We start from the raw sequence: 14,164 nt of genomic DNA, 5'->3' as shown, positions 1-14,164 counted from the left end.
CAAGCACGAGGCTTCAAGAAGGCGAAGTGCTTTTGAATGAAGTCACTTGGCAATTATTATGTCTCGGCGTGGTTCTATGTCGCCTATTTGTTGCTGACTCATACTCTTTGTTTGCTTGTCGCCTTGTCCTTCCTTTTGTTGTTGATATTTCTTAGCTAATTTGTACGCCCTTCTATGACTTTTGAATATCTTGATGTACGCCATTTGTGGCTTTGAATATTGTTGTCATTGTTTCTTGGCGACTTTGAGCAAGTTGGCGAGTCGCCCTTCCTCTTTTTTTCATTGTATTTGCATTTTCAAGCTAGCGTTGTCACCAATCTCGCCTCTTCATCTCTCGCGATTCGTCCCTCCTTGTCTTCTTGAAATCAAATTGAAACTTTGAGGATAGTAACTTTGTTGGTCTGTACTTCTGCTTCTTCTATTCAACATGAGTTTCTTATTTTCTTTTGACATTCTATATTTGAAGATTGTAAGTAGTCTAGCGTAATCTGTCTCGTTGTAGTTGATTTTCGTACTGTCAGGCTTGCACGCCTTATTTTGTAACTATTGTTTCTTTGGAGATTTAGAAAGAATTGGCGCTGCTCGGAGTCGCCCTTCCACTGTACTTTGTGTTTGGTGTTGAAAATAATCTCGCCTTTGAAATTTTTAACTTTGCACCTGCAATGTCTTTAGCACTTTAAATATAATTATATATCATTTATGAATGACTTTATACCTGTTGCCTTTTGGCGGTTGCAAATGATTTGGCGTTGTGATGAATCGCCTTGCTTTGGTTATGTATAAGCTTTTTCTGGCGGCGTCAATAATCTCGCCTTTCTTCGCTGTATCTTTTCCTGACACCCCCTACTCGTAAGATTTACAGGTAGCGCCAAAGCATTTCAACTTGTCTTTTTCTGACGCCCCCTACTCGTAAGATTTACAGGTAACGCCAAGGCCTTTCAACCTTGTTTTATTTTGCTTTTTCTGACGCCCCCAACTCGTAAGACTTACGGGTGACGGCAAGGCCTTTCAACCTTGTTTTATTTTGCTTTTTCTGACGCCCCCAACTCGTAAGACTTACAGGTGACGCCAAGGCCTTTCAACCTTGTTTTATTTTTCTTTTTCTGACGTACCCAACTCGTAAGACTTACAGGTAACGCCAAAGCCTTGCAACCTTGTTTAATTTTTCTTTTTCTGACGTACCCAACTCGTAAGACTTACAGGTAACGCCAAGGCCTTTCAACCTTGTTTAATTTTTCTTTTTCTGACGTACCCAACTCGTAAGACTTACAGGTAACGCCAAGGTCTTGCAACCTTGTTTAATTTTTCTTTTTCTGACGTACCCAACTCGTAAGACTTACAGGTAACGCCAAGGCCTTGCAACCTTGTTTAATTTTTCTTTTTCTGACGTACCCAACTCGTAAGACTTACAGGTAACGCCAAGGCATTGCAACCTTGTTTAATTTTTCTTTTTCTGACGTACCCAACTCGTAAGACTTACAGGTAACGCCAAGGCCTTGCAACCTTGTTTAATTTTTCTTTTTCTGACGTACCCAACTCGTAAGACTTACAGGTAACGCCAAGGTCTTGCAACCTTGTTTTATTTTCTTTTTCTGACGTACCCAACTCGTAAGACTTACAGGTAACGCCAAGGCATTTCAACCTTGTTTTATTTTTCTTTTTCTGACGTACCCAACTCGTAAGACTTACAGGTAACGCCAAGGCCTTTCAACCTTGTTTTATTTTTCTTTTTCTGACGTACCCAACTCGTAAGACTTACAGGTAACGCCAAGGCCTTTCAACCTTGTTTTATTTTTCTTTTTCTGACGTACCCAACTCGTAAGACTTACAGGTAACGCCAAAGCCTTTCAACCTTGTTTTATTTTTCTTTTTCTGACGTACCCAACTCGTAAGACTTACAGGTAACGCCAAGGCCTTGCAACCTTGTTTAATTTTTCTTTTTCTGACGTACCCAACTCGTAAGACTTACAGGTAACGCCAAGGCCTTGCAACCTTGTTTAATTTTTCTTTTTCTGACGTACCCAACTCGTAAGACTTACAGGTAACGCCAAGGTCTTGCAACCTTGTTTTATTTTCTTTTTCTGACGTACCCAACTCGTAAGACTTACAGGTAACGCCAAGGCCTTTCAACCTTACATTTGGTTCAGAGCTTTCATATGAGTTGATCTTGAATAATTTTTTGTTCAGAGTCCGTAGCTTAATTATGATTACTGCAAATAAGCTTTGATACATTAGAGGTTCAACGATAATAATATATGAAAAATAAAATAAACGAAAATGATACCGCCATGGGCGGTTTGTCGCGGCGCTCCTCGCCTAGTAAGAAAAGCAATTATGTTTTGACGTGGCGAGACTGAGCTCCATTGCGGTAGTTATCGCGGAATATGCTTCAACCTGAAATATTAGTTGGCGGCTTCTTTCTCGCCGAGTGGCAACAATGACCAACTGCTTGTGTTTTAAGATCGCCGCTTGAAAGGGTGTTGATGTTTATTTTGACCATATAAGAAAAGTACAGACAATGCTGATGCTTAACTTGGTTGTATGTGTGTGTAAGGCTTGATTGCGCAGATTTGTGGTGAAATTTATATCTCATCAAATACAAAATGCAGCACCTGAGCATGAAACTTATTTTGGGACATTTTGAAAGAGTGAGAACACTCAATAGACATTAATAATAATAACAGTAAGCACATTATTATACAAATAATAAATAGATGAATATTAATCTAAAGTAATGGATCATTATATGCTCAATAGCAATGGGTATTCTAAGTTATCATCATTCCTTTGATAAAAATACTAAAATGAGATAAAACAAATCCAAATATCCGTCAAAATAGTTGTAAGTTGTCGAAAACAGAAAGTAAAGGATTGAAGGCACCTGGATTATGGTCGTTCAAGCCGGCAGATGATCTGTATATGTTCGCTTTATAACTTGAATCGTTTACCATTGTACTTGTCCTCCTCACGTCTCTTTACCTCTCACGTTGTGGTCTACATTGCATCGTATTCATCCTTAAATCGCCATAGTTCCAAAATTTGCTCCAGTTTCCACAAAACAGTTACATGATTTTGACGGCGACGATGTCCACGTTTGAAACAATCGATAAGCGAAGTTGCGCCATCAGGCAATTGGTAGCAGAATGGCGATATTGGACGACGACAACAATTTGGCGAGACGGCGAGTTTAGATTCATGAAACCAAACATAAAAGAAACAAAGTAAAATAGAAACAATAGATGATGAACCAAATTAAAGTGAGTTAGTCATCAACGAACAAGTACGCCAGTACACAAACATTATAGCGACAAAACAAAGGGCAGTTACATGTTGATAGTTTATTTTGAAGCAACAAGACACAGTGCTATGCTCCGTTGTAGCCAATTAGCACAAATCAAATCAATAAAATATACCATGACGGAAAATTGTTAAAGGCTTCATAATTGTGTTAGTCTGTTAGATTTAAGTTATACTCATCGATTTCCACTCATGAATTATACTCATGAATTATACTAAGGTCATCAATTGAAAATATATAAATCAAATCAAATTAAATTAAATTAAATAGAATATAAGCACAGACAATTACCGTGGCAAAAGGGGTTATATTATATTAACAGGTACCGAAAATTATTGAGAGGATTCCATGAAATCAAGAGTACACAGTTGAGAAAACTTAGCTTTTAACAGAAAAACGAGTCAATCGATTACCGCTGTGGGCGTCTTTCTTTATCTCTATGATGGCTTCCAGAGAACAGCATGAGGACAAGAATTTGTTGAATCAACTATGACTTCCCAAACGAACCAACGACGGCGGTGACATCGTCAGAACTCAAATGGAAAGGTTGGTATGACGGCAAAGCAATATCACCGTGTTTATTCAAAAAGAGAGTGGTAGGCTGGGAAACAATAATTTTACCGCAGCCCCACGGTGGGCGCCAAAATGTTCTGGTAAAAAACAAGGGGGTTTGTATTATTGATTAAATGGTGTGATTACACTCAGTTCAATCCCAACAACCCTGGGAGTTTAATAAGTCAGAATTCGATCAGAACATAGGGGTTTGTATTATTCAAGATTGATAACTGATACAAGTATGTCGGAGAAGAAATTGAATCTCTTTACAAGAATGAAAATATGGTGGTTTCTCATGATGAGAGTGAGTCTATGTAGAATCAGTGAAAAAGTTTTTTCCTTCTTCTCTTGAAGAAGATCCTATTTATAGGCAAAACATCTCCCTCTTGTTGCTTGATAACCGCCTTGCTTGGAGAGGAATTCATGGGTAGTGGGCGGTTACTTTCCTTCTTCTCCAAGCTTCTTCCTTCTTCTCCAAGCTTCTTCCTTCTTCTCCAAGTTTCTTCCTTCCTTTCCAAGTCATGGTGGATCACGCTTATCATGTGTTTTTCATGGTTGTTTTCACACTTCTCCTTTAGATGCTCCCATTGGGCTTTTTCGTATTGGGCCTTAACAAATCACACCCTGGTCCATGGCCCGGTACAAACACCAAATTAAGAAAGTGTATTTTTGCACTTATCTTCCTATTATACCCCTAATTTTAATCCACCAACAAATTATTGTTTTTTTTTGCACACACTTTCTCTTTCCAATAAATTTAATATATTATTACAAAAAATTAATATGTATACGCTTATATATATCTGATTAATTTAGTTGTTTTTTTTTTTTTTACAATCAATTTGTATATATCCAACAACTTGTTCATGTTTCAAAAAAAATAAAATCCAACAACTTGTTTAGGAAAAAAATCAAACCAATAAATAAGTGAAATACGAAGATTCTTTTTTTTGCATACGAAGATTTTTTTTTTTTTTGCGAAGATCTTTTTTTAAAAATAGGCGCTATTATAAAGCAAAATAGTAGTAGTGAATCTTTCGGTCTCAATCTTTCATATCAAATCTCCGGCTAGCGAATATCCAACCCTACCTAAGCTTTGATTCTCAATCTATATATAACACAACATAACAAAACAATTTGCTCAAAAAAAAAAAAAAACACACGAGCTTTCCTTCCTTCTTGCCGTGTGTCTATCTTCTGAATTTGTGTTCTTCAGAATGAAGACGAAGATCTCCCAGAACTGTGATAATGCATTGGCGTATGTTAAGGCAGTAGAATTTACCTTTCATCAATATGATAGGAAAAAGTATGATGAGTTTTTAAAAATCATAATAGATTTGAATTTGAGGAAGGGTGGAAAAAGAAAAATTGCTACAAGAGTGAAGAAGTTGTTTGAAGGGAATCCGGATTTAATTTTGGGATTCAACACCTTATTGCCAAAGGAATATCAAATCACACTTCCTCGTAGGACTGGTTAGTAGTTTTTCATTATTCATTGCATTCATATTTTATTATTAGTTATCTAGTTATATGTAGGCACATATTTAAATTGATGACTCTTTCTTTGTTATGTTTAGTAAGAGTTTATGTTATTACCGCTCAATTAAGTTGTTTATCTAAACACCACCTTGTTTATTTTAAAAAACAAGTAACTAAGAATTGACCAAATATCATGTCAGACACATTATCCAATACCGATACATGTTCAATCCTCGTTGATACCTATTGGGGAAATATCCTGCAATTAAATTATTTTTATTTTTTAATAAAAAAATATCGAACACATTTGCTACGCAGCTATTTGCAGCGTGAATCGTGATATCTGGTGAGTATCCAATACTTGCTACATGCTCTCTGCTGTGAATTCTAATAAAACCACACCAATAAAAACTTATAGTGTGTGGAGCAAACGAATAAGCAACCAAATAACTTATGGAATAAGCAATCAAACACAAAGTGAAAACAATAGAGCGATAAATGACAGGAATAAATTGTTTACCTAGTTTGGTTATAACAATCTACTCTGCGGGAGATAGTAGCTCTCCGTTCCACTATCAAACTTGTTCTTGATTACAAAGATTCAAAATACAAAGAGTTACAAGAAATAGAGTTTTCCTATTTCTACTCTTTTCCCAAATCTCTTCTCGTGATCAACATATTTCAATGATAATGATTACAAGGTGAAAGAAAATGATTACCAATCCTAGATAAACCCTAAGAGAAACCCTCCTAAAATCTAGCCTCAATGATGATGAAAAACCCTTCAAAATATCACTTTCTCTCCCCTGTGGCGGCTGCAGAAAAACAGGACAGCAATATATAGCAGCCAGTTGCACCCCAGGCGCAGGAACTGGCGCACCATGCGCTACAGGCAGTAGCCATGGCTCCGTCTGCGCCTCATACCCCACAACTGGCGCCCCATGTGCCACAGGCAGCAGCAACCACACTTTCTGGTCATTGTTTTCAAGGCTAACATCAACACTCTCGTTCTGTCTGTCATTGCTCTATTTTTTCTCTTCTCTCCAAATCCTCTGTTTCTTATCTTATTCACACCTCTGTTTCTTCTAATCTTCTTTACTCTACCCACACAGCTTCATCTCATCTCTTACTCATTTTTATCTCATCTCTTTGTCTTTGTTGGACAGTACTAAAGATGTTCTTTTAAGATTAACACTAATGAGGTTTTTTCTGGGATATTAATGATGCTGTTCTTTTTGGATAATACTCAACATATTTGATTCTCTTGTTTTGATGATTTTAGTAATGTGAATGTTTCATTAGTTATGTTTATATATTTTACATCTATATATTTAATTTTAAATTTATTTTTTATTAAAGTATCTTGGATGTATCATATCTTAGATTTTAAATTTTTTCCGTATCACCGTATCATATCGTATCCGTGTCGTATCAAGTATCTGAGCTCCATTGCCCATGATCACAAAAATGGGAAGAATGAACTATTCACATTAAAGAAAAAGATGGATGATAAGTTGATAATCAAACATGGTATCGAGAGCTAGTTTCGATCCACCTTGAATCATTGGTTGCTTCCGCTTTGAGTTCTCAATAGTTTGAGAACATGTTTGCTAGTCGTCCGAATTGGTTGATTGTCGTTCTGTTCGATTTGTTCAACTGCATCTCTATATGTTTTGTTCGGTAATGTTTCTTAGTCAGAGTTGTCGGGTATGAGTTTCAAGTAAATTGAAATTTCTTATTTGAACTATGATATTGGTTGTGGAAAATTTTGATAGGCTGGTGCAAGTTACCACTTTGACATGATTTATTCGGTCATTTGTCTCTTTGATCTGGTTAAGTTTGATATTTTTAATTTGTGTCAGTTTGTTTTGACTCGGTCTAGCTTCGATTGGTTTTTTTTTTATCGGTTCAGTATGGTTCTATTGCAGTTTGGTTTATTTTGTTATGTCGGATTTTGTTTGAATCTGTCTGGTGAGTTAATATAGTACTCACAATCTGTCTGTTTGGTGAGCGAAAGCTTGCAATCTGTCTGGTGAGGGAATACTCACAATCTGAATCCGGTGAGGGAATACTCACATTGAATCCGGTGAGGGAATACTCACATTGAATCCGGTGAGGGAATACTCACAATTTGAAATTTGAATCCGGTGAGGGAATACTCACATTGAATCCTGTGAAATTTGAATCCGGTGAGGGAATACTCACATTGAATCCGGTGAGGGAATACTCACATTGAATCCGGTGAGGGAATACTCACAATTTGAAATTTGAATCCGGTGAGGGAATACTCACATTGAATCCGGTGAAGGAATACTCACATTGAATCCGGTGAGGGAATACTCACATTGAATCCGGTGAGGGAATACTCACATTGAATCCGGTGAAGGAATACTCACAATTCGAAGTCTGAAATCTGAAGTTGAATTTGAAGCTATTAGTTAATTTAGTTTATTTTCGGGTTGATTTGTAACAAGCTCAAAGCTTAGTACGCTTTAGCTTGAGGGGTAGTATTAGAAATAAAATATTTAGTTAGAGTAGTTTGATTTTCGTTTTTTGTTTGACAAACTCTCGATGATTATCTGATAATGCATCGTGAGTTTGAGGGGAAGTGTTAGATAATAATATTATTAGGGCTTTGAGTATTGGGCTTTATGTGTTAGTAGTATAGTAGTCCGTTAGGAATTATTATAAATTGTCTTGTAATCCTTATTTTGTGAAGTAATGCTATTATAATATTATTGAAACCCTAGCCGTCACTTTATGTTTCTCTCTGAACTTTAACAGATAATACATTATTTGTATTTTATGCTGGTCTTGGACTTTTGTTTTAGGAAAATGGGGTAATAAATATTTCTTTATGTTCTCATTTTTCATGATATTATCTTATAGACAATAAAATATCTTATGTTTTAGAAGTAAATAAAAAGCATATTTTTAGAAATCACCTAACATTGTTATTGTTGTGATACATAGGGAGAAATGTGAAGAAGGTAGAAGAAAATGGTGTACTTCCTTGGGATGTGCTTAATATCATTGCTAAAAGACTAGATTTTGACGACCTCTTTAACTTTGCTGGCGTGTGCAAGAATTGGATGGCTTTTCACAAAATTTATTGGAGAAATTTCTTGACCTCCCAAGAACCATTACTTCTAGAAAATTCATATGATGCTCGTTATAATTTTTCGTTTACGCTTAGTAGCATATCTGACCAAAAAGTTTATTGCTTGAAGATGAAGAAGTGCTTCCTCTTTAACTCTCGCTATGTTGCGTCTTCTAGCGGATATTTTATCATGGAGGGGCCCAATAATTCATTTCTCTTAATCAACCCATTTACAAGAATAAATAAGATAATCAATAAATTTGAAGTTAAGCCTGATTATACCACCAATCATGCCTTGCTTGCTTTTGGCAAATGTTCTGAGGAATTTGTCTTGGTGGTTTTATGCTTTAGAAGTTTGAATGTCTATCAATCTCGAAATTGTGGTTGGGTTACTTATTCGACAACGAAAAATCAAGGGACGGTTGTCGACTTTGTGGTTTTTCATAATAAAATATATGTTCTCACTAACATGGGCAACATAGGGGTACTCAACTTGAATTTTGCAAATATTAAATTTCTAAAACTGAAGAGTACTCCTAATGCAAGAATTTTCGGACGCCTTCGTTGGTTGGTTTGTTGTGAGGAGCAACTTTTAGTGGTTGATTTTTCGAATAGCAAAACATTACCGGATGTGTACAAGATAGACTTCTCAACTATGAATTATGTCAAACTTGAAACTTTGGGTGACATTGCATTATTCTATGTTGAGTGCAAAAGCTGTTATGCATTGAGCAACCCGAATAGATGGGGATATCAGAGCAACTCTATCTATGTCACCGGTTTTGGAAACAACCAAGAATGTATTATGTATTCTTGGGATGATAAAAATTTGAAAAAATGCATTACACTTCCGGCTCAGGCTTCTGGCAGAAAACGTCCTTATATACATGATTGGTTATTTAGACATATAAAATATGAGGTAGATTATTCTTTAGTTGAGTAATTTGCATATTGTACACCGTGTTACGTGTGGTCTTTGTGTTTCGACCTATTTCCTTTATGTTTATTATTTGACAAGATAAAGAAAAATTTATGATGATTTGTAGTTTCAATAATGGGCAAGTATTGAGATAAAAGAAATAATTGAATACATTGATCGATTATTATTTGGAATAGTTTAGATGCATATCATAATTGTTTGTTTGTTACTTTGTTTAGTTTTGTGTTTTCATTTTTTTTTTGTCAAGAGCTTTATGTTTTCATTTTTACTTGTAGTATATGGAGAAATCCAAAAATGATCAAAGGCCATAACTGACCGGTCAAATTGAATTAGGCTGGATACTGATTGTGAAAAAAAATTATAATTAAAAAAAAACTTGAGTATAAGAAAACAACAACTATAAATTCATGAAAGAAATAAATTCCAAACGTTAAAAGAAAAAAAAAAAACTATTTTGATCACAATTTGACGGGTAATAATGTACTCCCTCCGTCCCAAATTAATCATTTTCCTTATGACAAATTGGAAATTTTAGGTGACATTGCATTATTTTATGTTGTGTACCGCAAGTGTTATGCATTGAGCAATCCATATACGTGGGATTATCGGAGCAACTCTGTTTATGTCGCCGGTCCTACACCCACCCAAACCAAAGAATGTACTATGTATTCTTGGGATGATAAACAATTGCAATAATACATTAAACTTTCTTCTCGTAGAAGGTATCACTTAGGGCCCGTTTGAATTAACTTATTTTTAAGCTTATCAAACAGCTTATGCAATATAAATTAAGTTTTATGTTATTTTATAAAGTTCACACTAGTGAAAATTGTATTTTTATAAGCTGTTTTATCATAAACTACATTGACAAACTTATAATAATACATAAAAATTGCATAAGTTGTTTTCATAAGCTCAAAAATAAGGTAATATAAATGGGTTAGTGCTTGATTGGTTATTTAGAAATATACAATATGAGGTAGATTATTCTCTAATTGAATAATTTGCATATTGTACACTGTGTTACATGTGTTCTTTTTGTTTCGACCTATTTCCTTTACGATGACTTGTAGTTTCAATATAGTGAACAAGTATTTAGATAAAAGAAAGAATTGAATAACTAGAAACCAACTTTGCAAACAAATTTTTTGTTGGAATTAATTGTGAGTAAAATTTCCCGATGAAAGGAGAGACAAATGCGAAAGGGATTCACAACAAGGCTATTGATTGGATCCTACCACACGAGTAAATAATTTTTAATTTTACTAATATGTAATCCATTATGTTGATAAACGTTAATGTATGGTTTCACCCGATAATGGATTCTCTCTATCGAATTTTTTACAATTTTTCTCAACCGTCACTATCTACCATTTAATTCAATATCCTATTTTATTATAATTTTCTTTTTCTCCCTGATGTTTAATGGTGCATGTGTAACAATTAAAAAAAAATTAAAAAATTAAATGGAGAGATTGTATTGTAGCCCATATACAAAAAGATATTGCAAACATGATCTATCAATAATAATTTGTTTATTTAGTTTTTTTATAAATAAAAATAAATAGAAGTATGGTTATCCTTTGTCCCTTCTTACCGATAAGTGTTGGGAATAAGTCAGACCGCCCTATAACAACCTATGACATAGTCTCTAAAGGTTCAGGTCAGGCCAAACTATTTTTTTTTTAAATTGAGCAAATCAAAGTTACTATTTTAGAATTTTACTTTTCGCGCCCCCTGGCAAACGCGAGCACCTCCAGTATCCCAAAATACCCCCCTCACTGCTTACGAAGCGAGTGTACATCACTGCATTTAAGCAAAAAAAAAAAAAAAAAACAAAGAAATGTCTTTAATTTTTAAAATGACAAAATTATCCTTGTGTAATTGGAAAAAATAAGAGCAATTTATTAAAGACAAAAGACAAGAAAAAGGTAAAAGTGGAAATGTGGAATGATGAGCAAAAAAGTGAAGTGGACGCAACACATATCATGGAAAGCGAGAGGAGGAGCAGCAGGAAGCGAGAGGAGGAGAATGATGGCAGCGAAAGGGACAGTGACCCTGTGGCACGCCAGAGAACGACGACGACGGCACTGCGTAGTGCTCACGAAAGACAGAGAAAATAAAACAACGATGGCGAAAACGGTAACCATCGAAGAGTCTCAAAAAATCTTGGATTACACGTATTTAACTTAATCTCAATTCTCAATCTATATATAACAACACAATTTGCTCAACAAAACACACTCTTCTGAATTAGGGTTCTTCACATTCTTCTAAACGGTTTGCTCTTTCCTATTCTATTTTTTTAATTTTGTATTTGAATTGCAATTAGTTAAACTGAATAATGGTAATTTTCTGAATGAAGATGAAGATCTCCCGAAACCGCAGTGATGCATTGAGGTATATTAAGGAAGTAGAAGTTGCCTTTCAATCTAATAGGAAAAAGTATGATGAGTTTTTAAAAATCGTAAAAGATTTGAATTTGAGGAGTGGAACAAGAATTAGTATAAGAGTTATCAAAGCAAAAGTTGAGAGGTTGTTTAAAGGACATTCGGATTTAATTTTGGGATTCAACACCTTATTGCCAAAGGAATATCAAATCATGCTTCCTCAAAGGACTGGTTAGTAGTTTAAATTGTTCAAATCTTTGTTTAAGTTTAGAGATAATTAATTGATTGTTCACTCTTTATCTAGTTATATGTAGTTGTGACACTCTACGCATGTGTTTGGTATCACGGTGGTTACGCCAGAATCACAGCGTATCCACCGTGATACCAAACACATGCTACATTGTTGAACAGCGTTATCTCCTCATTTTCATGATATTATCTGATAGACAATAAAGCATCTTATGTTTTTAGTTTTTAGAAGTCAATCTAAAGCATATATTCAGAAATCACCTAATACTGTCATTGTTGTGGTGATACATAGGCAAAAAGGTGAAGAGGGTAAAAGAAAATTGTGAACTTCCTTGGGATGTGCTTGATATCATTTCCAAAAGACTAGATTTTGATGACCTCTATTTCAGTTTGCTGGTGTGTGCAAGAATTGGAGGGCTTTTCACAAAATTTATTGGAGAAATTTCTTGACCTCCCAAGAACCATTACTTCTAATATCATCATATGCTAAAACTGTTAAGCTATAAATATTCATTTACGCTTACTAGTATATCTGACAAAAAAGTTTATTGCTTGAAGATGAAGAAGTGCTTCATCTACGCTAACTATGTTACATCTTCTAGCGGATATTTTATTATGGTGGGGGACAATAATTCATTTGTCTTAATCAATCCTTTTACAAGAATAAATAAGGTAATCAATGTCTCTTCCTTTGAAGTTACGTCTCTTGGTATTCTCAACCATGCCTTGCTTGCTTTTGGAAAATGTTATGAGGAATTTGTTTTGGTGGTATCAAGCAATATTTTATCTTGTGGGAGTTTGAATGTGTATGAATCTCGAAATTGTGGTTGGGTTACTTATTCGACAATGGAAAATCAAGGAGAGTTCTCGACTTTGTGGTTTTTCATAATAAAATATATGTTCTCACTAACAAGGCCAACATAGGCTTAATCAACTTGAATTCTGCAAATATTACATTTCTAAATCTGAAGAGTATTCCTAATGCAACAATGGCCTCACCCAATAGTTGGTTGGTTTGTTGTGACAAGCAACTTTTAGTGGTTGATTTTACGCATGACAAAACATTACCAAATGTGTACAAGATAGACTTCTCAACTAAGAATTATGTCAAACTGGAAACTTTGGGCGACATTACATTATTTTATGGTCATTGCAGAAACTGTTATGCATTGAACAACCCAAATAGATGGGGATATGAGAGAAACTCTCTATGTGTGTATGTCATGAGTACTTCATCCACCATACAATGCAGTGTGCATTCTTGGGATGATAAAAGAATTGCAAAAATATATTACACTTCCAACTCATGCTTCTCCCGGAAGATCTCCCTTCATGCGTGATTGGTATTTTAGACATTTACGATATGAGGTAGATTATTCTCTAGTTGAGTAACTTGCATTTTGTACACTGTTACTTGTGGTCTTTGTGTTTCAACCTATTTCCTTTTTGTTTGACAATAATTTGACCATAATAAGAGAAAAACTTGCAATGGTTTGTAGTTTCAATATTGAACATGTATTGAAATAAAAGAAAGAATTGAGTACATTGATAGATTAGTATTGGGAATAATTTAGATGCGTATTGGAATAGAGGTGCCGTTTAAGGTGGGCAAGAGGACCAATAATCTGGAGTTTGATTTATGCAAGTACAACATACATCTTGGAATTGTTTTAGACAGGGTTTGAACTTAGGTACTCTTGATCAATCATTTAATTGGAATTTGAAGTTTATTAACCGCTTAAATTCAATCCCGATGATTGGCATCGCCACTCTATTTCTACTAAAAATCTTTAAATAACATTTTAATTTAAATATCTTATTAGAACGCACACCGAATAATATGTCCCGGCTACTGGCATATACCATATGTCCTTTTTTTTTTGTACAAAACATCTAATTGGTACAAAATATCTCGTAGGTTAAGTAGCGAGTCTGAAAATTGCAAAAAAATGAGAAAAAAGTTGTTCGCCGACTACACAACAAACTGATACTAACTAAGTAACTTGCAGTTTTTAAAAAAAAAAAATTCACTCATTCTGTCAATCTTTTTTTTTTCTTTTTTTCTTGTTTTATTTTTATCATTGTTTCGTGTAAACGACCGTATATTCTGTCGTTGGATATTCATATTGTTCGTATCTAATTTAGTATTTGGG

General features: G+C 34.7%; 2 protein-coding genes across 3 annotated transcripts; both read left to right on the top strand.

Moving 5' to 3' along the window:
• The first annotated feature begins 5,070 nt into the window (after positions 1 to 5,070).
• Positions 5,071 to 9,375, top strand: LOC123915142. Its single transcript, XM_045966291.1, has 2 exons — positions 5,071 to 5,326; positions 8,306 to 9,375. Exons 1-2 carry the CDS (start codon positions 5,071 to 5,073, stop codon positions 9,373 to 9,375), a joined length of 1,326 nt encoding a protein of 441 aa, XP_045822247.1.
• Positions 9,376 to 11,329: 1,954 nt separating this feature from the next.
• Positions 11,330 to 12,605, top strand: LOC123916766 (paired amphipathic helix protein Sin3-like 5). 2 transcript variants are annotated; one of them, XM_045968296.1, is made up of 3 exons: positions 11,330 to 11,514; positions 11,738 to 11,993; positions 12,304 to 12,605. In XM_045968296.1, the coding sequence occupies exons 1-3, from the start codon at positions 11,404 to 11,406 to the stop codon at positions 12,459 to 12,461; spliced, it is 525 nt and encodes a 174-aa protein (XP_045824252.1). In that variant the 5' UTR covers positions 11,330 to 11,403; the 3' UTR covers positions 12,462 to 12,605. The 2 variants fall into 2 exon arrangements, with proteins under 2 accessions (XP_045824252.1, XP_045824253.1); XM_045968297.1 differs by having other exon boundaries at positions 11,330 to 11,652.
• Positions 12,606 to 14,164: the final 1,559 nt, after the last annotated feature.

Source organism: Trifolium pratense, linkage group LG3 (assembly GCF_020283565.1).
Source record: "Trifolium pratense cultivar HEN17-A07 linkage group LG3, ARS_RC_1.1, whole genome shotgun sequence".
Lineage (NCBI taxonomy): Eukaryota > Viridiplantae > Streptophyta > Magnoliopsida > Fabales > Fabaceae > Trifolium > Trifolium pratense.
This window is presented reverse-complemented; position numbering and strand designations above follow the sequence as displayed.

What these genes read in the sequence shown, in the direction of transcription:
- LOC123916766 (XM_045968296.1), top strand. Translation starts at nt 11,404, where the DNA reads ATGATGGCAGCGAAAGGGACAGTGACCCTGTGGCACGCCAGAGAACGA. An exon ending in AAACAACGATGGCGAAAACG is followed by an intron (nt 11,515 to 11,737) that starts GTAACCATCGAA and finishes TTCTGAATGAAG; the next exon opens with ATGAAGATCTCCCGAAACCG. An exon ending in CATGCTTCCTCAAAGGACTG is followed by an intron (nt 11,994 to 12,303) that starts GTTAGTAGTTTA and finishes GGTGATACATAG; the next exon opens with GCAAAAAGGTGAAGAGGGTA.
- LOC123915142 (XM_045966291.1), top strand. Translation starts at nt 5,071, where the DNA reads ATGAAGACGAAGATCTCCCAGAACTGTGATAATGCATTGGCGTATGTT. An exon ending in CACACTTCCTCGTAGGACTG is followed by an intron (nt 5,327 to 8,305) that starts GTTAGTAGTTTT and finishes TGTGATACATAG; the next exon opens with GGAGAAATGTGAAGAAGGTA.